The 24,573-nt window shown below is 43.7% G+C and overlaps 1 protein-coding gene across 1 annotated transcript in view; it reads right to left on the bottom strand.

Moving 5' to 3' along the window:
- Positions 1-14,184, bottom strand: part of DHX8 (DEAH-box helicase 8) — a 28,610-nt gene extending 14,426 nt beyond the window's left edge. Inside the window, exons 1-12 of the mRNA XM_027974462.2 lie at positions 13,923-14,184; positions 9,748-9,833; positions 9,174-9,246; positions 8,436-8,521; positions 7,101-7,210; positions 6,367-6,714; positions 5,836-5,980; positions 5,539-5,742; positions 4,794-4,881; positions 2,522-2,619; positions 1,424-1,571; positions 226-407 (exon numbers count right to left, since the gene is read on the bottom strand). Coding sequence (XP_027830263.2) covers positions 226-407; positions 1,424-1,571; positions 2,522-2,619; positions 4,794-4,881; positions 5,539-5,742; positions 5,836-5,980; positions 6,367-6,714; positions 7,101-7,210; positions 8,436-8,521; positions 9,174-9,246; positions 9,748-9,833; positions 13,923-14,070 — 1,716 coding nt within the window. The 5' untranslated portion in view covers positions 14,071-14,184. The remainder of the gene's footprint in view (positions 1-225; positions 408-1,423; positions 1,572-2,521; positions 2,620-4,793; positions 4,882-5,538; positions 5,743-5,835; positions 5,981-6,366; positions 6,715-7,100; positions 7,211-8,435; positions 8,522-9,173; positions 9,247-9,747; positions 9,834-13,922) is intronic.
- Between the last annotated feature and the right edge of the window lie 10,389 nt (positions 14,185-24,573).

Below are 24,573 nucleotides of genomic sequence, written 5' to 3'. Positions count from 1 at the left end.
CTCTGCCCACTTGTAATTGCTCCAAGGATCCTCAGTTCAAATAGATTTATTTCCTCATAGAAATAATGTAGAATAATATATATGTATTTTTTTAAGTAGTTGGAAATGTTTTTTTTCCTATTCTCTTCAGAAAAGCCACTTCAAATGCACTGATTTCAATTAAGACATGTCATTTTTAGAAAACACCCTGATTTCCGCACCAACACGTCATAAAGAGCTTCTCACCTGGACCAGTTGCTCCTTCAGCTTGTAGATGGGGAGGCTCTCCCTTTGTTCAATGATTGACATCTGGGTCTTTTTTCCATATGAAGCTTTGTTGCCCCCAAAGGCATGCTTCTTCCATTCAGGAATGTCATTGGGCATCATCCCAATACCCCTCATGTTGGCAGCAATCTGCCTGCCTTCCGCTGCGAAGGAAAACAGGTGACTTCTTATCAACCTCACTGTCCCTTGCCAACCCTCAACAGATCACATTTCTCCAGCACATTCCTCCTCTCTGCATCCTGTCTTTAAGCCATCATCTCTCCTCTGAACTATTATAAAAAGCCTCCTAATTCACCACATGTGTTTACTCTTTACCCAGCCAATCCATTCTGCAGGGCACCCTCAATAATCCTTTGGAAATTCCATTCTGATCTTGCCACGCCCCTGCTTAGAACTTGGCACCATTTCCCAGTGAACACCAGGAATGAGCCTCAATTCCTAATGCCATCTACAAAATCCTTGCAGCCACATCTCACCCCTGCCCCTGTGAACTCCACCCATCACTCTGTTACAGCCACACAGGTTTTCTTTCCGACATCACAGCCTCAGCACAGGCTATTCCTCAGCCTGGAACATACTCCCCAACCCCCATGCATCCCCATGGACAGACTAAATCCTATTTATCCTTCAGGCCTTTGTGTTCCCAGGGAAGTGACCCACAATAGCCAAACACACCTCTACTTCTTATCTAGCACTGGTTCATGATTTAACTAATTAGTTATTTGGTAATTATCTGGTTAATATCCAACTTCCCCACCAAACTGTAAACCTCATAAGAGCAGGAACCATGCCTGTCTTCTTCACAGCTGTATCCCCATGTACTTAACACAAACAGTAATTGTCATGACTTATCCAACAGTCAGTTAATATTTACTACACAAAGAATTATATGAAAAGAGACATTTCAGAGCTGTATTATCTTTAGAATAAAAATTTTTAAGTTATTCAAAAGAAAACAGCCATCTAATGATTTGACCACAGTTACGAAAACTTTTAAAAAACAAAACAAACAAAAACATGCTCTAACTGAAGGGAAAAATTGCATCACCGAAGTCAAGGCTAAATCTTCAGTTACGTGACGGCAGTGCCCTCTCCCTGCATATTTGAGGGTTCAGATTTTTTTTTAAGTCCACATACCCACCCACCCCCAGAGTCCTACCATCAGGCAGCGGATCAACCCAATGTTTGTTGAGTCCCATGGGAATAGAATCCATCTCAGCTTCCCGCTGTGCTTGCTTAAGTTCCCGCCTTTCTTTGGCCAAGGCACTCTGCATCATTGCTGCTTGGGAGAGGGAGCCATCTGGATTCTAGTGCAACAGAGGACAAGGCAACAGCAGAATGGGATCTCAGCATGCACTGAATATCCAGGAAATAAAATGTAGTTGTTAAGCCACTCAAATCTAAAAGAGACTCACCCAGAAAAAACTTCATATCAACATATTAGACTTCATGAAAGAAGTGGATCAACTGTACCATATTCAAAGAACATGAACAAGGACAGTGATAAATCACTGAAAGAATTGGGCATTTTGGGCTTGAAGATGAGAACCCCAAGAGAAAAGCCATATTCTTGTGTATGATCCTGAGAACTAAAATTAAGACTAATGTAGATGCCTCAATAAGACATATTTAGTTCTATCTAAAGAAGTCTACTGATCAGATCCATCTGGGGATGCAATGGGTCTCCTCAAGAGCTGCTGAATTCCCTGTCACCAACACTGTCAAGCAGACATGAGAAGACCACGTGAGATGAACTGCAGAGAATATATGGTTGGATTATAAGCAACAGTTGGGCCTTTAAGATACCTTCTTCCAAACCCCAAATTTTATCATAACGATTTCATGAATTCTCTTCACAGCTCTACCCTACACAACATCTACTGCTATAGCCTTCTACTGGGAACCCCAATTGGTCAAGTGATCCATTAACAATTGCCCTTGAACCTGTAAGGTGATGACTCAAGCCCTAAAGCCTGGACAAAGGCAGTGATGATCGATCCAGCACTCATATTTATCTCTGCCTCCTCCCAAAACGCACTAAAATGAGACTGTAAGAATTTAAAAGGCGAAAACAACAAAGTCAAGTCAATCTTCCTCTATAACAAAAACATTCTAGACCCCAACCAACAGTCACTACTGCCTCCTATGGCCTGAGTTCTGCTTACTCAGATCTAGTAACCTGCTCTGGAAAACTGAATCGTTACTTTAGGAAAAGTTCACTTGACACATCCAGGTTAAGAGTCCCAGCGTTTCTCACCTTAACGATTTTGATAGGGCTCATGTCCATGCTCTGCTTGGTGTGCCCTCTCAGGAATGGAGGCTCTTCCTCAACCAGCTCAATCTCAAGGTCCTCATCTGGAAATCCCCCAAAAGAAGAATTAGCCAGAAACAAAAGACATAAATGACCAATCATTCTCACATAAACCATTAATTTCCACAGGCATCAGCAATCTTTATCAAAGATAGCTCCCAAGGTCAAAACTCTAATGTGGGTGACTACCCTGCCCAACAGCCATTTCGAAGGCATTTGTGCTCCAGCCTAAGAATGGATCAGAGCTTCTTTCAAAAGAAGTTAAGCCTGTGGAGAATTGTTGCCTGATATTCTAAATGGTACTAAAGCATTTGCCATTCAACTTCATGTGGAATAACAACTCTTAGCCCACGATAGATGGGGTGGGGGCGGAGTTTAGTTGGATAACATCAAATGTCGGCAAGGATGTAGAGCAACAGAAACTCACTTACACTTATAGTAGTAGTGTAAATTGGTACAAAAACTTTAGGAAACAATGAGGACTGCCTGGTAAAGTTGAACACACACATGTCCTGCTACCTAGTAATTCTCCTCCTATGTATTCAGGAAAAAGAGACAGTCTTGCACACGTGCATTAAGAGACAAGTACATGAATTTCATAATAGAACTTTTCATAAAGGCAAACAAAAACCCCCCAGAAAACAGCCCATATGCCCATCAAAAGTAAAATGGATAAATTATGGCAAATTTATACACAGAAAAACTCTACAGCAGTGAAAACGAATGAAATTTAACTATAAAAATCAACACAGATATATACTGAAAGAATAATGATGACTCAAGGAAAAAAAGGAAGTTCAAAAACAAACTAAACAATATAGTGTTTAGGGATAGACAGGTGGTAAGATGCTAAAAAAAACAGGAAATAAGGTAAAATTCAGGATGGTGATTACCTAGAAGAGGAAGGAGAAAGGTCTAATCAGAGCGAGCATGTAAAGGCTTCAAAGGTGCTGATAAAGTTCTACTCTTATGGCAGAAATTGAAGAAGAACTAAAGAGCCTCTTGATGAAAGTGAAAGAGGAGAGTGAAAAAGCTGGCTTAAAGCTCAACATTCAGAAAACTAAGATCATGGCATCTGGTCCCATCACTTCATGGGAAATAGATGGGGAAACAGTGGAAACAGTGGCTGACTTTATTTTTGGGGGCTCCAAAATCACTGCAGATGGTGATTGCAGCCATGAAACTAAGAGACACTTACTCCTTGGAAGGAAAGTTATGACCAACCTAGATAGCATATTCAAAAGCAGAGACATTATTTTGTCAACAAAGGTCCATCCAGTCAAGGCTATGGTTTTTCCAGTAGTCATATAAGGATGTGAGAGTTGGACTATAGAGAAAGCTGAGTGCAGCAGAATTAATGCTTTTGAACTGTGGTGTTGGAGAAGACTCTTGAGAGTCCCTTGGACTGCAAGGAGATCCAACCAGTCCATCCTAAAGGAGATCAGTCCTGGGTGTTCATTGAAAGGACTGATGCTGAAGCTGAAACTCCAATACTTTGGCCACCTGATGAGAAGAGCTGACTCATTTGAAAAGACCGTGATACTGGGAAAGATTGAGGGTGGGAGGAGAAGGGGACGACAGAGGATGAGATGGTTGGATGGCATCACCGACTCAATGAACATGAGTTTGGGTAAATTCCAGGAGTTGGTGATGGACAGGGAGGCCTGGTGTGCTACAGTTCATGGGGTCGCAAAGAGTCGGACATGACTAAGCAACTGAACTGAACTGAACTGGGTGGTGGGTACACAGGTTTTCATTTGTTATTGTTATATAAACCATATACACTTCATTAAGGAATTTATTTCACAATTTAAAAAAAAAACTACCAATAGGCTAAGCTTAAAAATTGTTTCCATGGCAACTCAGTGGTAATCTAGGTGGATCCAAGGTTTAGAGAACAATTACTAAAAATATGAGATCAAATTCACTCCCCCAAATACTAGAACTTCTTATATCTTAAAAACTGCTTGTAAGCACCTTATATCCTAAAAACTGATCATAAGCAACAAGTACAGCAATATACAAATATTTATCAGAAAAATAAGGTTTTTTTGCCTCCATCATGAAAGGACCCTTGTTCTTTGAGAGAAGAGCTGTGAGACCCAAGAAACAGATGAGTTTAACCACTGGTTTAAACTACAAATAAACCCTATCCATGGTTGAACTTGCCAACTGTCCTCCCAATCCATCATCCTGGTCCATCTAAGTGGCTGGTTACCTTCTTCATCATCCACTTTAGGGAGAATGCCAGTCTCTTCATCGAAGTCTGGGAACTCTTCCTTGGAAAGGACATTGGCAGCAATCATCTAGCCAAAGGATAAAAGGAAACATTTGTTGCCTGCTAGATCAACACTCTTCTTTTGACTTTATACAAAGACTTCATGTAGGAAACCGAGGTTTTCTTCTCTGCTGACCCAAGACTGCAGGGCCTCAAACACCATATATCCCACCCCTGGGGGCACAACATCATGCCCAAAAGCACAGCTCAAGAGTCGCATTCCCAGGACATGTTATCTGCTCCCTGACTCCATAGCACTCTGCACAGTCCGTATTATGTAGAAGGTAAACCTTCCCAGTTATATGCTTCAATTTGTCTCCTCCGCTGGACTTGGGAGTTCCTCAAACGTAGGAACCATGATACATTTATCCTCATAGCCCTAGTTTTCGCACAGTGGCCTGGCACACTGGGGTTTTGATGTTTACTGACAAATGATGAAAACAGGAACAATCGTTCAAACAGCACTTAACCACATACAGATCTAAGAACATCACTTCTACTAACTCATTTAATCCCCACAATACCAACACTGGCCCTGTTTTACAGGTGGGGGCTCTGAGGCACAAACAGGTAGTATAACTTGGCTCAGGATGATAAGCTGAGTGGTCTGAAGTCCAGGGTCCACACTCATAACCATCATGCTACACCCTGAATGACTGTGGCCATAAAAGCAAAGGGCCCCGACCTGCTTGATCTCCCACTTCTCTGGGTCAGAGATGCGGGTAAGGCGCTTGCGCTCTAGTGAGTCATCCTCTACTTCAGGGGCACTGACGAGGGACAGGTGGGTAGGCCTGTCCGGATTCCTCATAGAGGTCTCTTCGTTGGTCTCCCCGACAAGATTCCGCCGTCGATTTGGGTTTAGATCTTCTCCAGTCTCTTGATCCACATCCTAAGACACAAAAACCAGGGAAAGCATTTACTTGCCGTTCTCTTCTGCCTCCTTGACCACCAGATGTGGAAATCAGCTGCATATCTCACCTACCTTCATGCTCAAGCTGGTTTTGGTCCCAGTGAAGGACAGCACTTTGACCTTGACCCTCTGGCCTTTGCTCACCACATCAGCCACATTGGCCACACGGCCTTCCCGCCGGAGCTCAGAGATGTGCACCAGGCCTTCCCACCGCTTCCTGAGGAAGTCAGACACATCAGGAACATGCTTAAAATACCTTTCCCCCAACCATTCTCCACCCTTGTTAGAAATGAATGAATGGAAAGGGGTATTAAACTCAAGAGCAAAGTTCCAAGAAACTGGGCAAACAATAAACTAGAATTACCACCTTCCCAAAGAAAAAGTTAGGGTGGGTGGTTAGGGGTTAGGGTGGAGGTGGGGGGCAACAAATTCTTCTGTGTCAACTAGCAAAAGAGTGGATCTCCTGAAGTCAGAGGAAGGAATAAATGGCTCTATGACATTTCAAATAAAAGGTCAACTTCTAACAGCCTGACACAGTCAACTTTTTAAAATATGAAAATCCCCAATGATAAAAGAAATTCTGCCCTTTGCTGGTGTCATTACCTCAGTCCCTCCAGCTGCACGAAACATCCAAACTGCATGATGCTGGTCACCTTGCCGTTGTAAATGTCCCCAATGGCGGGTTCTTCTGGGGGAGGGCGGTCCACGTGTTTATCCCGCCATCTGTCCAGATTCCGCTCCCCATACTTGTCTCGGTCTTTCCGATCTCTGGGGGGACTTTGACTTCTGCTCCTGGACCGGTATCTAGACTTCCCTTTATTCCTGTCCCGGGTCCGGGAACGTGATCGAGAGCGGGACCGGTGTCTCCGCTTATGGTCTCTATCACGTTCTCGCTCGCGGTCACGGTCTCGCTCTCGGCTCCGGCTGCGCTTCTTTTTCTTGGCCTTGTCCCTAGCAACAAATACTTGTTTGAGTAACAAAACCAACCCAATTCCATCCTCGCCTTCCCAAGTACCTAACACAGTGCCATGCATATGGAAGGTACCCACTAAATGCTGAACTGGAGTTTCAGTAACTATGACTGACATCCCTGCAGGCTAATAACAGAGGAGACCACAAACGTATTCAGCCTTCTTTCAACCCAGATTTCTATCTTCTGAACATCTCAGCACTTGCTGCCTAAACACTCTCACCAGGGAGGAATGAAAACAGATCCAACAGTATGGTACATGGCCAGTCTAGATTCTGTAAACTTGCCCAGAGTTTTGCTTGGCTGGTCCACAATTCAACTATCACTATATCCTAAACTTGCAAAGGATAGGACGCTAGGGACAAACCGGTGCTCGGTGTCTCTGTGCTTCTCCTGGCCTGCTGCACTGGGCATCAAGGCTTCCAGTTCTTTTAGGACATCCACAGCAACTTTCACATCATCCTCGTCCAGCATGGTCTACAGAGACAGAGGTAGCCATGTCAGGAGAAAAGGGGACAAGAAAAGTCCGCTCTCAAGAATTTGTACTTCAGGGTCATCTGCAAATCTAACAGTCCCTACAGTTCTGACCACTAATGTGAGGGAAGCAGAGGGGGCAGAGATTTCCAACACAATTTGAGACAGAGGGAGAAGAAATGAGCAAAGGCTCCTGGAAGTCATTTCCACACTTGGCAAATCCCCTTTGTCCTTAATACAAGCCTTATGGTGACAATTAGGTACCACCCCTCCCATGAAGAAGGAAATGGTAACCCACTCCAGTATTCTTGCCTGGAGAATCCCATGGACCGAGAAGCCTGGTAGGCTACAATCCATGGGGTCGCAAAGAGTCGGACACGACTAAGCGACTTTACTTTCCTCTCATGAAAGCATGCAAGTGATGATTATGAACAGAAAACAGACGTCAAAATTTTCACACAGCACTCTCCCTCTACACTCCCTTCCCTCTTTCACTTCTTTACTTTTCTCCATAGTTCTCATCGCTATCAGCTATATCATCTACTTACTTGGGTACTGCCTGTCTCCTCCCCACTAGAGAAGTTTACATGTTCATTCCCTGCCCCAGTACCAGGATGTAATGTCCAAGAGGGCAGACACTCTGGTCTGTTCTGTTCACCACTGTACCCTGATAGTTATAACAGCTTGGCATATAGTAGGTACTAGTGAAATTGAAAAATCAAAACACTTTGAATCTGCCTGCCAATGCAGGAGATGCCGGTTTTATCCCTGGGTCAGGAAGATCCCCTGGAGTAGGCAAGCCGCTCCAGTATTCTTGCCTGGAAAATTCCATGGATAGAGGAGTCTGGTGGGTTACAGTGCATGGGGTCGAAAAGAGCCAGACATGACTGAACACATACACACAATATGTAACAAAGAAAAAAATCTAATTTTGCACAACAGGCAGTTGTTTCAGAACTGTAAGTTATTTCATACCTATTCCATATCCCTTAATCATGGCTTCCCACAGTTCCCAATCTCATTTCCCTGGAATATCATTCTCTGAACCCTTTAACACTACTCTACACATAGTACGTGCTCAGGGAGTGGCCAGACACTTTTACTTTGAAAAAATACTAATACGCTACAGTGAAGGCAAACTTAAAACTAATAACTAATGAGACAAAGAAAAGGGGTGAGGTGGGGGGACATGTAGCTGCAGTAGACAAGCTCAAAATGGTATCAGTACCCGAACAGAAGGGTTGTCTGGCTGGCAAAGGACTGGGAAGAGCTCCTTCAGCTTTTCTTTTTCAGTCTTGGGCTTAACAACTGGATCTTAATTCATTAAAAGCATGAAAGAATAAAAAGAAAAAAAAGACATAATTAATATTCTTAGAGATTAACAAAAGAACTTCAATATTAGATTTGCATCAAACTAAAAACATTTTTCTACATTACTCTTATACATTACTATAAACATAATTCAACTTCCTAAAAAACAAAATACTGATTACAAAACCTTCAACAACTATACTGGCACTGGGATGGGGAGTATATTTCAACATGCATTTGATTGGTTATGTCTTATTTCTTTAATCTACTTGTTCAGCAGCTGCAGCAGGGTCAGTTCAGCTCAGTTCAGTCACTCAGTCGTGTCCGACTCTTTGCGATCCCATGAATCGCAGCATGCCAGGCCTCCCTGTCCATCACTAACTCCTGGAGTTCACTAAAACTCACATCCATCGCGTCGGTGATGCCATCCAGCCATCTCATCCTCTCTCGTCCCTTTCTCCTGCCCTCAATCCCTCCCAGCATCAGAGTCTTTTCCAATGAGTCAACTCTTCATATGAGGTGGCCAAAGTACTGCAGTTTCAGCTTTAGCATCATTCCTTCCAAAGAACGCCCAGGGCTGATCTAAATGCAATTTACAGGATGCTCACAACCTAAACCATACTGGAGACGAAGCTTGGCTAGAAGGTCTGCTCACCTTTGCTAGTAGAAGGCTTTGCTGGAGGCCGCATGGTTTGTATGAGACGCAGCAAGTTACTAATGAGTGAATCCTTTGAAAAGAAACAGAACAAAGATTGTCAGCTCCTGGATCAGTGCTTAAAAACACTAAGAAAAGGAGTGTCCTTTAGAAAGAGTGGTAATGCACCTGAACTTACCTAACTGGGACAAATAAAGCAGAGTGGCAACCTGATGTGGCCTGAACCTAGTAACATACCTCAGAGAAAACTGATATTTATGACTCTTTGCAGGCATGTGACATAGTTCCCTTCAACTATTTTATTTCCCATGGTTTAGAACTACCTTTCACACCTAGACTGTTGTTTTTGACTTCTTGATTCACAGAACAAGAATGTAAGCACCCATAAAGATTTAATAATGGAAATTCTGCCCAATTTTCCTAGAAAGGTGTCACAGGCAATTCAGTTATATCACCACTGCTTAGTGTCATGAAAACATCACATACTTAATGGTGCACTTTACTGACATGTACTATCAAAATTTAAATCCAACAGTGATATTAAAACAAAACAGGGGTCTCTATGTACACATACCGTAAATTCTGCACCATTTTTGACCAGCGAAGCCTTGAAAGTATCAAAGGTGGTATTTTTCTCAGCAAGACTGATCACAAATTCAGCTGCAAACAAGAAAACCAGGAGAATGGAGACTTGAGGAAGAAATCAGTTTCAAGTATGTTAAAAATAAAACCAGTTTGGTTATCCAACAGTCTTCAGTCTTCATAAAAACCAAAAAACACCATTCAGTAAGAGTAGAGAAAGAATTTAGATTGCCAAGATTATCCATGTATGGCCTAGTTAATCTTCACAAATAAAAAGAAAACATGGATCACCAGGCCTTTGAGTGCATTTGAGAGAGGAAGACCTCCTTGTCGCAGATCACTGTACTCTTCATGAAACTCCTGCTGCTGCTAAGTCACTTCAGTCGTGTCTGACTCTGTGCAAACCCATAGACAGCCCACCAGGCTCCCCCATCCCTGGGATTCTCCAGACAAGAACACTGGAGTGGGTTGCCATTTCCTTCTCCAATGCATGAAAGTGAAAAGTGAAAGTGAAGTCGCTCAGTCAGTCCGACTCTTAGTGACCCCATGGACTGCAACCTACCAGGCTCCTCCGTCCATTGGATTTTCCAGGCAAGAGTACTGGAGTAGGGTGCCACTGCCTTCTCCGCTTCATGAAACTACTAGGTATGTATTCAGGCATACAGATTCTAGAGGCAAGCATGTCCAAGGTCATAAGGCGACACACATGTGCACAGGCATGCACACATGGACACAATAGGATGCTTTCTACAGTTTCTGAAAAGACTCACATGATCTATAATATATATGAGGTCCAGGCAGCTGCTGGGTGGTACAATATCCAAGTTGGTGTAAGACTCACTTGCTCCCTACCCTCAAATTTCACAAACCTGCCTAGTTCTCAAAATTTCCAATATTAGAACTATTTATTAATTAAGAGACTTGCAGGAGAAAAGTGCATTTTATGATAGATTGAGAAAATTGCCTCAACTTCTAACGATTTCAGTTGGACTTTTTTTTGGTCATGCCGTATGGCTTTCAAGATCTTAGTCCCCCAACCAGGGATTGAACCCAGGTCCTAGGCAAGGAAAGTATGGAGCCCTAACCACTGGACCACCAGGCAATTCCCTTCATTTGGATTTTAATCCTAAAAAATAATAATGATAACATGGAAGATCTGGATAACCAACTTATAAACTAGTACCACATACCATTTCCATGCTGAAATTTGCCTTTACCTTTTTTATGACGTTAAGTGAAAGCCAGCTGCCATCAGGTTTTTATTTAATAACAAGTTAATAACAACAGTGCCAATGGTTAAGACTTCTTAAACGTCTACGACATTTGAGGCACTATGCTAAGTGTTCCACATGGGTTACCCACATGGTTCTCACAACAGCCCTTACAGGTAGGTAGTACTATTGTCCCTGTTTCACAGATGAGGAGGCTGAGGGTTTGAGACAATGACCTACCCAAAAATAATTGGTGGAACCAGAACTGGAATCCAGAAATCTGATTTCAGAGCCCAAATTCTTTAGAGAATGTGGACAGAGAACTAAATCACATGGTGCTGGTCATACAATGCTCAAAAGAGGCAATCCTAAAGCAGTCACCAGCATTCACACTGTAGCTGTCATTAATGAGGATTTATTTTTAATTTTCAGAATTATATGAGGACATCATATAACTGAACTATCAAAAATGAATCAGTAATTAAAAACTAGCTCATTGTTGAAAACAGGAAAAATAATGACACTGATTTAAATGATAATACATCAAGGTCAAAACAAAAAAATCAAGTCAACAAGTAAAACACTCAAGAAATAAATATTTAACTTTCTGTTATTAAAACCAACCCTGGCAGTTTAGCTTTTTTGTTACTAAAACCAACTCTGGCAATCACACTTTTCCAATATTACTATTTTTAATGTTACTGGTTCCATAAATCTGTATTTAACAGTGTGATACTGTGATTTATAAGAAGAAACACATATTTGGTTTCTATCCCTGGTGTGGAGCTCTCCTAAATGCAGAGAATAAGTTATTTTTTTAACTTTTCTGAGATAACCTTAGGAAAATCCCTAGGTAACCAGGATGAGGGTTAGTTGTCAAGGAAACCAATCAAGAGATTAGAGGGCTGGAACTTTCAGCCCCACCCTGACCTCTCGAAGGGGAGAGAGGCTGGAGATTGAGTTCAGTCATCAGTGGTTGGATGGCATCACTCAACCATGGACATGAGTTTGAGCAAACTCTGGGAGACAGTAAAGGATAGGGAAGCCTGGCGTGCTGCAGTCCATGGGGTCGCAAAGAGTTGGACATGACTTAGCAACTGAACATCATCATCAATGGCCAATGATTTAATCAGCTGTGCCTATACAATGCGAGCTGTGCCTATATAATACATGAGTGCTCATACGATGAGGCCTCCATAAATACCCAGAGAAGGTTTAGAGAGTTTCCAGATTGGTGAATGCACGGAAGTTCAGGGAGAGTGGGGCACTCAGAAAGCATCGGAGCTCCTCTCTCCTTGTTACATATCTTCCATTTAGCTGTTACATCCTTTTATAATAAATCAGTTAGTAAAATGGCAATCCACTCCAGCACTCTTGCCTGGAAAATCCCATGGATGGAGGAGCCTGATAGGCTACGGTCCATGGGGTCGCAAAGAGTCGGACATGACTGAGCGACTTCACTTTCACTTTCTGAGTTCTGTGAGCTGCTCTAATAAATTAATCAAACCCAAGGATGGTGTCATTGAAACCTCCAATCTATAGCAGGTGACAACCTGGACTTGCAAGTGGCCTATGAAGGTGGAGGTGGAACAGTTTTGGTCTCAAGAACTTTTTGTTTCCTCTAAAAAAGCTAACTCGTTAGTACTCTGTAGTTTAAAAGAGAGAGGAAAGCAATGTATGCCCACTGAGGGAATCTATCTTGTACTCTACTGTATTCCTAATCCCCCAGCTCAGTGAACATTTCCTGAATGAAGGAACATATTACCCAGAGAGATAGCAACCTGACCAGTCTATCACCTCATTATCAAAAAAAAGAGTAAACTGAGAAAAAATTACACAAGATAGGCACATCTTGATGACAAGCAAGAGAAAAGTGAACTAAAGTGAAGAACACAGTATCATCCCTATTTCACAGATAAGAAAAACAGCTGCAGAGAAACTATGTATCTTACCCTGGATCATACTTCTAACCTCCCTGACTCCTCTTCTCCTCATGCATGTGTCCTTTTCCATCTCTCCAATTGATGACTTTATCTTCATTTAGAAAACAGAACTGTCAAATGGGAACTCTCTCCCTCATCTCCCTACCACCTATCCCTAAACCCATCTGCATTTAAAATCACATTCTGTCCTCCTTCCAGTTAAAATGAAGCATCCCTGTGCCTATCAAGTCAATTCCTCCACCCATGCCCTAGACCCTATCCATCCCTCTGCCTCCAGGAGGATTCCACCTGCCTGCAGCCTGAGCTGTGGGGCCCTAGTCTTTTCCATTTCCTCAGTTTGTATTCGCCCCATGTGCAATTTGTCCCAAGATGTCTAATGTTTGAGAGACACTATACATTGGTGCTTCAGGGACAGTATAAGCATGAATGGTTAAGAGCACAGTTAAAGCTACAGACTTGGATTCCAGACCAAGCTCACCTCACATTTTGATACGTGACCTTGAGGGGGGGTACTTAATTACTCAGAGCCTTGTTTTCGTAATCTATAAACAGAAAATACTATCTCACAGGATGGTATGAGGAGCAAATAAGACAAAGTAAAACACTAAGCATACTATCTGGCACGTAGTGAGAACTCAGTAAGTGGCTGCCATGAAAAAAAAACATCATCTTCACCATCATCATCATGTGACTCTGCGTTGCTGCTGTTAACGCTGTTTAATTATCTGGGACTGGGGGGACTGGGGGGGGCTGGAGGGGCGGGGGGGGGTGGGAAGCAGGGGGTTAGAGGGGGACGCAAGCAGCGACGGCTGCTTCGGGTTTCACTGACAGTTCTGGGAAAAGCGTTCTAACAGCTCGGCCTGGAGAATTCTCAAGAGGCGGCCACGGCCTCAGGTGCTCTGGGCCAAGTCTCTGTGACAGACACACACACACACTCGGCCCATCAACCCCCCTTCTCCTTCCGCTTTCCTCGAGCCCAGACCCAGAGGCCACACGGACCTCCGCAGACTCACCCAAATCCTTGTCGTTGATACCTAAGTGATTGTCCAGCTCGGTGCAAACCTTTGACACCAAAGACAGATACTCGAGTTTGGCGAGTTCTTCCGCGGGGCCTAGCTCTGTCCCGGGTACGGCTCCTGCCATGGCCACAGCCACCGCCATGGCTACGGCTTCCCGGGGGCCCTCACCGCGGCCCTTCACCGCGGCCCTTCGGAGCTACTTCCACCTGGCCCCTACGCCGGCCCCCCGAGCTCCTCCCGCCCCTGCTCCAGTTTCAACTTCCGGGTCGGCGCACCTCTCTTTTGTTTACGATTAATCGAAAGCTCCAGGAACTTTTCTAGACGTAACCGGATGGATCATAGAGATCAGACAGGAAGTGCTCGAGGAAGGGACCGGTGAATGGGTTACTCAGCATGCTGACGGGCGCCCTCTATAGTTCAGCGATCTTCTTCGCCGGCTTTCAGGCACGAAAACATACACTCTCCACGCGCTTCCGCCCTGTGTCGGCAGAGGGCGACCGTGGCCTGCGCAGGGTGAGCGGAGGAGGAGGGCGCCGCCACCTCCTCCCTTCTCCTCTCCCCTGCCCCCGCCCACGCCCGCATATACACCCGCCGCGCCTGCGCTTTAGAAGTCTTGGAAAAAAAAACCTGAATTCAACTCTGGAACAGGCAAGATTGGCTTAACAGGAGACCCGTATATTCCTGGGGCTTTGCATCTGCTCGGATCATAACGATTCCAAGAAATTCTGTAACAAATCAGCAGGCGATGGAGCCTGGTTCTATCATTAACTCACTTTACAGATGAAGAAACTGATACTTCCCCCTACCTAGCTGAGTGACCTTAATCTCTTGGGCCTTAGTTTTCTTGTCTGTAAACTTTGCTTCTCGGCCTTTTGGCTGAGATTGCAGACGGTAAAGCGTCTGTCTACTATGTGGGAGACTCGGGTTCGATCCCTAGGTCGGGAAGATTCCTTGGAGAAGGAAATGGCAATCCACTCCAGTACTATTGCCTGGAAAATCCCATGAACAGAGGAGCCTGGTAGGCTACAGTCCATGGGGTCGCAAAGAGTCGGACACGACTGAGCGACTTCACGTTCACGTTCAAACTTGGATAATATTGCTCTAACTGGGTTTAGGTGATGACCAAATGAGATAACTATACAAGGATCCTGATTCATAAACACAGTACAATGGTAGTTGCTATAATCCCAAAGCTGAGACAGTGGTCACCATCAAGTCTGTCAAGCATAGATCCCCAAAGTCTGAGACACCAGAGAGCCGCCTGGCTCCTCTCCTGTGAAAACCACTTCTCAACCCCCAGTTTTCCAGATACTGATACCCTCAGTCCTCTCAGAACTTGTTCCCTCAAATATCAGCTGTGCTATGAACCCAAAGTCAGAAAGCTCAGGTCTCCCAGCTTCTGCTTCAGGTCCCCTTTTACTTTGTGACAATTCCAAGTGGCTCAGTGGTAAAGAATCTGTCTGTCAGGTAGGAGATGCGGATTTGATCCCTGGGTCTGGAAGATTCCCTGGAGAAGGAAATGGCAACCCTCTCCAGTATTCTTGCCTGGGAAATCCCACGGACAGAGGAGTCTGAGAGGGGTGACTGTCCATGGCGTTGCAAAGAGTTGGACACAACTTAGCAACTAAACAGCAGCAGCAGCAACATGGTGAGGTGAGGATTTTCCCACACCCCACCACTCTGCAGGATGAATGAGGAAACAGGAGGCACCCCCAAGTGCCTTTTGATGGCCTTCTCATCAAAAGGGAGGGAGTCAGACCCTTTTGCTTTTACCTTCAGGGTCCATTACCCTACTGCATCTTTGAACTCTGTTCTTTCATCATCTCACTATGGTTCTCATCACTTCCAAGAGCTCCATGTTTCCAGGATCCTAAGGATCAGCCCTGTACCCTCTGTGTTCTTCCCACTCCCCTTTCTCTTCCTCTGTTCCCACGTGAATGGGATGGAAAATCTTCATTCAACAAGCTCAACTTGCCAGCTTGGAGCAGGGCTACCTGGGGCTTATTCCACTGAATTATTTTCTTTGTGCTTCTTTGCCTTTCAAAATATATATATGTTCATGTTCTGCTTTCCTCCAATATTTAACTGGATGGGGGGGAGAAAACATGGGGTTTGTTTTGTTTTAAAAGCTCTGAGGGAAAAAAGGCTATAGAACCATAATATGTAGTAGTGGTAACAGTACTATAAGAAAACTGCAAAAACTTTTTTAATTTGGGGAGGGGGGAATTATTGAACACACATCTCAATAGTAAATAGTAACAACAAAACATTGATTTTATTTGTGTATGCCATTAAGTACAAATTTTCAGAAGTCAAATTTTTCATGCAATATACATATGCCCTATAATACCAAGGGATGCTTTTTGAAGCCAGAGGAGAACATTAAGTACATAGATACTGATAAATTGATAGCCCAAAGACACATGCATGTGGAATCTTCCTCTCTTTTCCCATGAAAGACACTGAACCAAATGTAGTATAAAAGTGACTTCACGGCAGGGAGGGAAAAATTGGGAGATTGGGATTGACATATACACACTACTATATATAAAACAGATAACTAATAAGGGCCTACTATACAAGGAAAAGACTCTAAAAAACAGTGGGTATATGTATGACTGGTTCACTTTGCTGTACACCTGAAACTAACACAACATAGTAAATTAACTGTATTCCAAAAAAAATTTTTTTAAGTGAGTTTATCCTTACAAGGGTATATTGTATAGCACAGGAAACATAGCCACTATTTTATAACTATAAATAGAGTCTAACCCTTAAAAATTATGATTGTGAATCACTATGCTGTACATCTGAAACTTACATAATAAGGTACATCAACTATACCTCAATAAAAAATAAATAAAATGATTTTTTAAGTGAATTCATTCTGGAAATTCCCTGGCAGTCCAGTGTTAGAACGTCTCGCTTTCAGTGCCAAGAACCTGCGTTCAATCCCTGGTCCAGGAACAAGGATCCCTCAAGTCACACAGTGTGGCCAAAGAACAAAAGTGAATTAATTCACGTTGAATGTATTTGGATATATTCTGGATCATCCTTTGAATATATTTCCAAATATTATACCAGATAAGTACTTCCCTGGCAGTCCAATGGTTAAGACTTTGTGCTTCCACTGCAGATGGTGTGGGTTCCATCTGGGAAACTAAGATCCCATGTGCTGCAGGGTGTGGCCAAAAAAAAAAAAAAGAAAGAAAGAAATATTATACCAGGTATAATTAATTGCTCATCAATATTATATTACTTTCTTTGGACAGCCTCCATTTGGCTTCTTTAATACAGCTATTGATGGTTCCCAGTAAATAACCTGCCTTCACAAGACAATATTTAAAATATTGAAACAAATAGCTTAGGCTTAATCACTACCACCACCCATCATGGATAAGAAATTATTTCCCACACTGATCCAATAGTAAAAAGGGCTTTGCTTGTATGCCTGTTCCTAGACTGATATATATATTTAACTCTCACCGCAATTCCCACATTATTTCTGTTTTGTCCCAGAGAATGGTCCCAGCTGCTGGCAATGGGTTAAGAACTTGGGGGTTGAGGGAAAGTAGGAAGCAAAGAAGAGAATCTTGAGCTGCTGGGCAATCCTAGACTAGATGGGCGAGGGCAGAAGTGTGGAGTTAATAGATGGCATCCTTGGAGAAGTTGGTGAAAAAAACCACCGGACTTCCTGTCACCAAAACAAAACGGTGTTGCTGCAAACAAGACAGCCCTGACTTTTTCTGCTAGGACCTTAGGGGAAACACCTCTGCTCTGGAAGCCAAAATTGGAATGATTTGCTTGGGGCTGCCCTGGTGGCTCAGATGGTAAAAGCATCCTCCTGCAATGCAGGAGACCTGGGTTCCATCCCTGGGTTGGGAAGATCCCCTGGAGGAGGGTATGGCAACCCACTCCAGTATTCTTGCCTGGAGAATCCCCTTGGGCCAAGGAGACTGGTGGGCTCCAGTCCATGCGGTTGCAAAGAGTCAGACATGACTGAGCGACTAAGCACACACACACATATAACTGCCCCTCAACTGTCATTGTTATTAATGCAGTGAGACTTCAGGAAAAAATGGCACCTGCTTCATGGCTCTGTGACTTCCCTGGTGGCTCAGACAGTAAAGCGTCTGCCTACAATGCTAGAGACCTGGGTTCCATCCCTGGGGTGGGAAGATCCCCTGGAGAAGGAAATGGCAACCCACTCCAGTATTCTTGCCCGGAGAATCCCATGGACAGAGGAGCCTGGTAGGCTGTACAGTCTATGGGGTCGCAAAAGTCGGACACGTCTGGGTGGCTTCACTTTCACTGCTCTACTGTGGCCTGACTTAATCAGAGAGCCTGGGAACCAACTGAAAGACATTGATGCCAATGGCCAGAACCTTTTCATCTGAGGCCTTTGCTGAGAGGGATAGAAGCCCAGAGAGAGTGAAGTAGTGAAATACCCCTCTTTTTCTTCACTCTTTTCCCCAAAATTCTTCTCCAAATTTGAATCAATTCATCAATGATGTACTGAACATCTACTTTGTGCCCAGGCGCTGTGATAGGTTCTGGAAAGTATCATTAGGGATTGGAAAGGCAGTGGAGAGCCATCAAGGAAGAACTAGAATATTCTTAATGCCACACTCATGGCTGGTGGCAAAGCTATGTTTATTACTCCGGTCTCTGTGCTGCCTAAACAGGAGGGCAGATGATTGGGAGGCAAAAAAACAAAGCACATCAGGTCAGCCAAGGGCAGCCGGGGGAGGGAAGGGGGCGGATGGGGCCAGGGCCACCTCACAGGACCATTCCTCCTGTTGCAATCCTTTATTTGTCTGCCTTATCTTCCAATGCCGAAGCACAACCTCTATTTTGCCCCAAATGTCCCTGACCTTAAATTTCCCCTCGTTTCAGGCCATCATCCTGCCATCCACATTAATAATGGATGCTTTGAGCTCTAAATTCTCCAAAGTTTTATAGTATTAGGCAAAAAAAAAAAATCCTTCTTAACAGGCTTTTTCTTTTTCTGTCACAGTCAAGTCTCCTCCTTTCCCTCCCACTCCAAGGGCTGTCTTTAAAATGTCAGGGGAAAAAAAAAAAAAAAAACAGACACCCTTAGGATGTGAACTTGTTAAGAGAATTTATTCCCCCATCTCTACCTCCTCACCCTCTGTGGGAGTTGTAAGAAATTTTCACATGTTTATTTAATCATGTGAAATGTTTAAATGCTAATCATCCTTTAAGTGACTGAACTTCAGGATCTAGTGGATATTTTGTAGACTTCATTTAGGTCGAATTTCTTTAAAAATAAAAATTTTTAAAAAATGAATATTACAAGTCTAGGAAACAAAGTGACAAGTTATCACAGAGCTAGTGATATTTAGCCCCCATCTCTGGAGGAAGGTATTTCCTTTACCCTCTGGTTTCTGTTTGAGGTAATTCTTTAAAAACTTAAGGCTTTTAAGGAGAGATCCAAAACAAAAAAAAGCAAACCAAGAAATATATTGATAGGAAAAGAGGAGAGAACAGAGGGGACGGTGTTCTGTTTACAAGTCAGGGATGTAAACAGCTGTCCAGTTAGCCTGAGGCCAAAGGTCTGTGTTAATCTGTATGCTTGCCACTAACTCCAAAGAAACTGCTCCTCCAAAAACTCCATTTTTTCACCCAAGGAAAGAAGGATGAATTCCCAGCGTGTCCTCTGTCCCAAGTCTGAGAGGGCCCAGCAGAAAGAGCCGTGTGGGACTCCTCCCTGGGCTCTCCGGGTCCTGAGCCTCAGAGGATCTTTGGTGGCAGCAAGAGGTGCTGCCCTGGTGCCAAAATAGATGCCTCTCCGTCCTGGGATTATAGTCATTATGGTGATTGATGCCTCCAGAGTGAAAATTAGCAATCTGGTGAGGTAACTAAAAATGAATGCATCTCTTCCTAGGGTTCACTCCACCCAGCTGAGCCACCAAATAAAACCAGCATATGGGGCAATTAGGGAGCCGGCTCTGGCTTTCAGGGCGAAGAAGAAAAGAGACAGAGTTCAGGGTCTCTGGTTCCCTGCTTGGTTCAGTAATGATCATGAATCCTAATGAGCATCCCCTTTGCCTCTCAATAGTGTTCCTAGTCTGAGACCTGCAGCCTATGGTTTCACCTTTCCAATAAGTTCATTTGTTCCACCCAGCAACATCTTACCCTCTTTTGTTGCAAATGGGCTGAGGGAGAGGAAAGGGAAAAGTGAGGATAAAGGTTTTTCACATGGGTTTGTGTGGGGCAAATAGTGTTTCTTCTTAGTTATATATATATATATATTTTTTTTCTACTTTTTTTACTGTACTGCTCAGCTTGCAGGATCTTGATTCCCCGAGCAGCAATGGAACCTGTGCCTCCTATAGTGGAAGCTCAGAGTCCTAACCACTGACCCACCAGAGAACTACCCCCATAGATTTGCTTTTATACAACCCAGAAAGACTCTATAATCTTCCATTAACTCTCAAATAGCAATGTGGGTAGAACTTATCTGAAAATTTTTGCAGGACGTGGAGATTCCATATTGGTTGATCAACCTCTCTTATTGAGCATGTCCAGAAATCCCTGTCCTGTTTTATTCCCATGGACTTGGACCTAATGAAACTTCACTTGTGACAAGGACCGATTGGGGTCACACTATCAGCTACTTGCATATTTGGGTTTAAAGGCAATATTCAATCAGGTGTACTTCTCCTGAAGTTTTAGAGTTGGACAAGATTTAAGAGATAAATGTCATCAAATCCATTCACTAAAGGCCATCATTATTTGAAATGGTTTTACTCCCCTGACCTCAATACCTGAAACTCCTCTCTCTAACCCAGTGTATCCTTTCCACCACTGGACCATCTCTTAATTTTCATGGTGCCTCTAAATCTTTCATCTATCCTTGCTTCCAATCTATCAGCATTCTCTCAATTTCACTCATATTCTCTCAAACATTTGGAAATATGCTCACAAATGTCAAGGAAGCCCTCCCTGCATTGTTTTTTGCTGTCCTGATCTGCCAACCCCAAGTGGCTCCCGTCACCCTGTTCTTCCCTCCCACACTGCTGGGTATTGCTAGAAACAGTCCCAAGGTCAAGCTGGTTCAACCCAGTATAAATTCATAATCTTGAACTTCACCTGGGCCCCATTAGGGCTCTTCTGGACAGTGGTTTCCCATACAACATGACTAAAGATGTCTAAACTGTCCTGAAGTCCCAAACCCACACTTACCACCATCATTTTCACCTCCTACTTACAGAGAAAAAGAAAGCCAGTCAAGACTTCCCTCCCATCCCTGCCCTCACCTCCATCTCAGAATCAGTCCATACTTTCACCTGATATTTCTTTCTGTCTCTAGGAATGTATCCTTTCTCCTCCTCAAAGCTCATGCACCCACGATGCTCTTCATCTTGTCCCCTCCATTGACAACCTCTCTGATCTCATCCTTACCCTTTCCCTCTCCTTGTTTCTTACCTTTTTCCTACAGACATGTTCAAGTCCCCACTGACCTAAAAATAAGAAATCTTTTCTCTATATGCTTTTGCTTATTCTACTGTCTTTCTCTATCTCCTGATACAACCAGAGCTCTAAGAAATGTAAACTATATTCGGAGTTCTCTGTTCCCCTTCCTCCTGCCTGCCTCCTTCTCCAACTTATCCCCTCAACTCCTGGCCATTTGCTTCCACCCTCTTGAAATTATTCATTTATGTATTCGTTCATTCAACAGATGTGTACTGAGAACCCACTCTGTGTCAGTCCCTGCTAAAACTCCCTGTTCACAGAATTTACCAGTTACTTCTGTCTGGGTCTCACTCTGAGATATTCTGAGATCACTGCTCTGGGTGTGACCTGGGCATCAGGACTTTTTAAGGCTTCTTGGGTGATTCCTAATGTGTAGCAAAGTTTGGGAACCACTGCCCTAGTCCCCTAATACAAGATTTCTCCATCTTAATGCTACTAACCTTTTAGGCAGCAATCATTCTTTGCTACTGGTGGGATTTTCCTATCAATGAAGAAAACTAATTAGTTGTTATTAGCCAGTTTAACTTATTCAAAGCCTCTGTTATTTTATTGCATACTAAACTAGTGAATTAGTTGGAGAGGGCAATGGCACCCACTCCAGTACTCTTGCCTGGAAAATCCCATGGACAGAGGAGCCTGGTAGGCTGCAGTCCATGGGGTCGCACAGAGTCGGACACGACTGAAGCGACTTAGCAGCAGCAGCAGCATAGGTTGTTTAGCAGCATCCCTGGTCTGTACCACTAGAAGCCAATAGCATCCTCTGCCCCTAGTCGTGACAACCAAAAATGTCCCCAGAGGTTGCCAAATGTCCCCTGAAGGGCAAAACAAACCCCAGTTGAGGCCCACTGCCCTAATATCTTCATTTCTCATCTTCCTTGACATGTGGATAGCATTGTGAAGTGAAAGTGAAAGTCGCTCAGTCGTGTCTGATTCTCTGCAACGCCATGGACTGTAGTCCATGGAATTCTCCAGGCCAGAATACTGGAGTGGCGAGCCTTTCCCTTCTGCAGGGATCTTCCCAACCCAGAGATCAAACCCAGGTCTCCCTCATTGCAGGCAGATTTTTTTCACCAGCTGAGCCACAAGGGAAGCCCAAGAATACTGGAGTGAGTAGTTTATCCCTTCTCCAGTGGTCTTCCCAACCCAGGGATTGAATCAGGGTCTCCTGAATTGCAGGTGGATTCTTTACCAACTGAGTTATAAGGGAAGCCCTTGTGAAGTGAGTGAGTGAGTAAAGGTCGCTCAGTCGTGTCCAGCTCTTTACAAGCCCATGGCCTATGCACTCCATGGAATTCTCCAGGCCAGAATACTGGAGTGGGTAGCCTTTCCCTTCTCCAGGGGATCTTCCCAACCGAGGGATCGAACCCAGGTCTCCTGCATTGCAGGTAGATTCTTTGCCAGCTGAGCCACAAGGAAAGCCCTTGTGAAACTCCTCTTTAATTCAGCTTTCACCACTGTGCACTCTCTAATTCATTATGCAAGGACTTATTGACATTTAAAACATGTTTATAGAGCAGACCTTAAAGTGGTTCATGTGTCTTTTGCTCACCTCTTATTGGCTCCTTATTTACAAGAAAGACAAGCAATGTAACCTTTATTGTGAGCAGCCACACATCTAGCTAAGACTGGGATTCTGGTCCTATAGTTTATGTTTGCTTGGCCATGGCTACATGACTTGCAGGATCTTAGTTCTCAGACCAGGGATTGAACCTGGGCTGTGGCAGTGCAAATGTCAGGTCCTAACCACTAAACCACAGGCGACTCCCCTGATTCTAGTCCTATAGTACTTTCAGGTCCTGTCTTTTCCTCATTATCCCCCCTTCCCTGGAAGTACAGATGTGATAGTGTCGAGTCATCTCGGACAGTGTAAACAAGGTCATGACCCTAGGGTTCCTAGAGCAGAGAGGTAGAAGCATCCTAATCTCTGACCTCTCAGAGCCACCGTACCAGCCCTAGGCTCCTCTCTACTGAATTATTATGTGAGGAAGAAATACACTTCTGTTTGTTTGAAATCAGCTGAACCCATGTCCTAATCAACACGGATCCAGTCAAATTCGGCTATCACTTCTGGCAACTCCCAGGTCTCTATCTCCAGCCCCTGCAACTCTCAAACTCTAATCTTCTATTTCAGTTACCTATTGGAAGCTCCAGCTGGATATCCAAGTAGGCTCTTAAGCTTAGCATGTTTAAAACCAAAAGCATCATGCTTTTCCCTCATAGTAACACTTCCTGCCATTTTCCCTAATGCTGCTTAAAAGACATCCAATGCTCCAAGTCATCCAGGCTCCAAATCTGGGATGCCTGCCTCACTTAGGAGCCCTCTATCCTATTAATAGCTTCCCAACAACCTTAGTTAGCGCCCCTGTGCATCTACATGTCCATATGCTTCCACCAAACCAAACCACTTGCTAGTTCCTCCTCCTAAATACTCTGCTTCCAGAACTATTGCAGATTCTCTAATTACTTCTACTGAAGATCCCTACCCAGCATGCCTTTCTCATCAAAGGCATGTCTGAGTCATCCCACAGAAGTCCATCCCCAAACCTCACACGTGGTAGGCATGAAAATGTTTTTCAAGTTGAAGAGATCAAATGGTTTGCCCAAAGCCACATGGCTAGATGTTCTGCTATAAGATGGAGACAGCATTTTCAAATGATAAACTATATTTCCTGCTTTTTTAAAAAAATTGGACTGACAATGTCATGAGGACATGGACTTCTTAGGAAAAGGTAGTGATTTGAGAAATTCTAAGCTACAATTTAAATAAGTGTTCTGCTATTCTGAGCCTTTGGCATACCATGCAGTATAATTATATCATGTGGCTGTGTAATACAAGATAAAATATAAGCATTTTATTGCAATATATAGTTTCATGGGCTAAATGTGAATCTTCATCCAAACATGCTCTAACTTGCCTGATTCCTTAGGGGCCAAGAAGCACTTAGAATACTAAGATATTTTTCAAATTGAGCTTACTTGAATCAAATTGAGAATCACTGTGGGATCCTCTGAAAGTGAAAAGTGAAAGTGAAGTCATTCAGTCTTGTCCGACTCTTTGTGACCCCATGGACTGTAGCCCACCAGGCTCCTCCATCCATGGAATTTTCTAGGCAAGAGTACTGGAGTGGGGTGCCATTTCCTTCTC

This window comes from Ovis aries, chromosome 11, assembly GCF_016772045.2.
Source record: "Ovis aries strain OAR_USU_Benz2616 breed Rambouillet chromosome 11, ARS-UI_Ramb_v3.0, whole genome shotgun sequence".
Taxonomy (NCBI): domain Eukaryota; kingdom Metazoa; phylum Chordata; class Mammalia; order Artiodactyla; family Bovidae; genus Ovis; species Ovis aries.
Note: the sequence above shows the minus strand (reverse complement) of the source record. Positions and strands in the feature narration are given on the sequence as shown.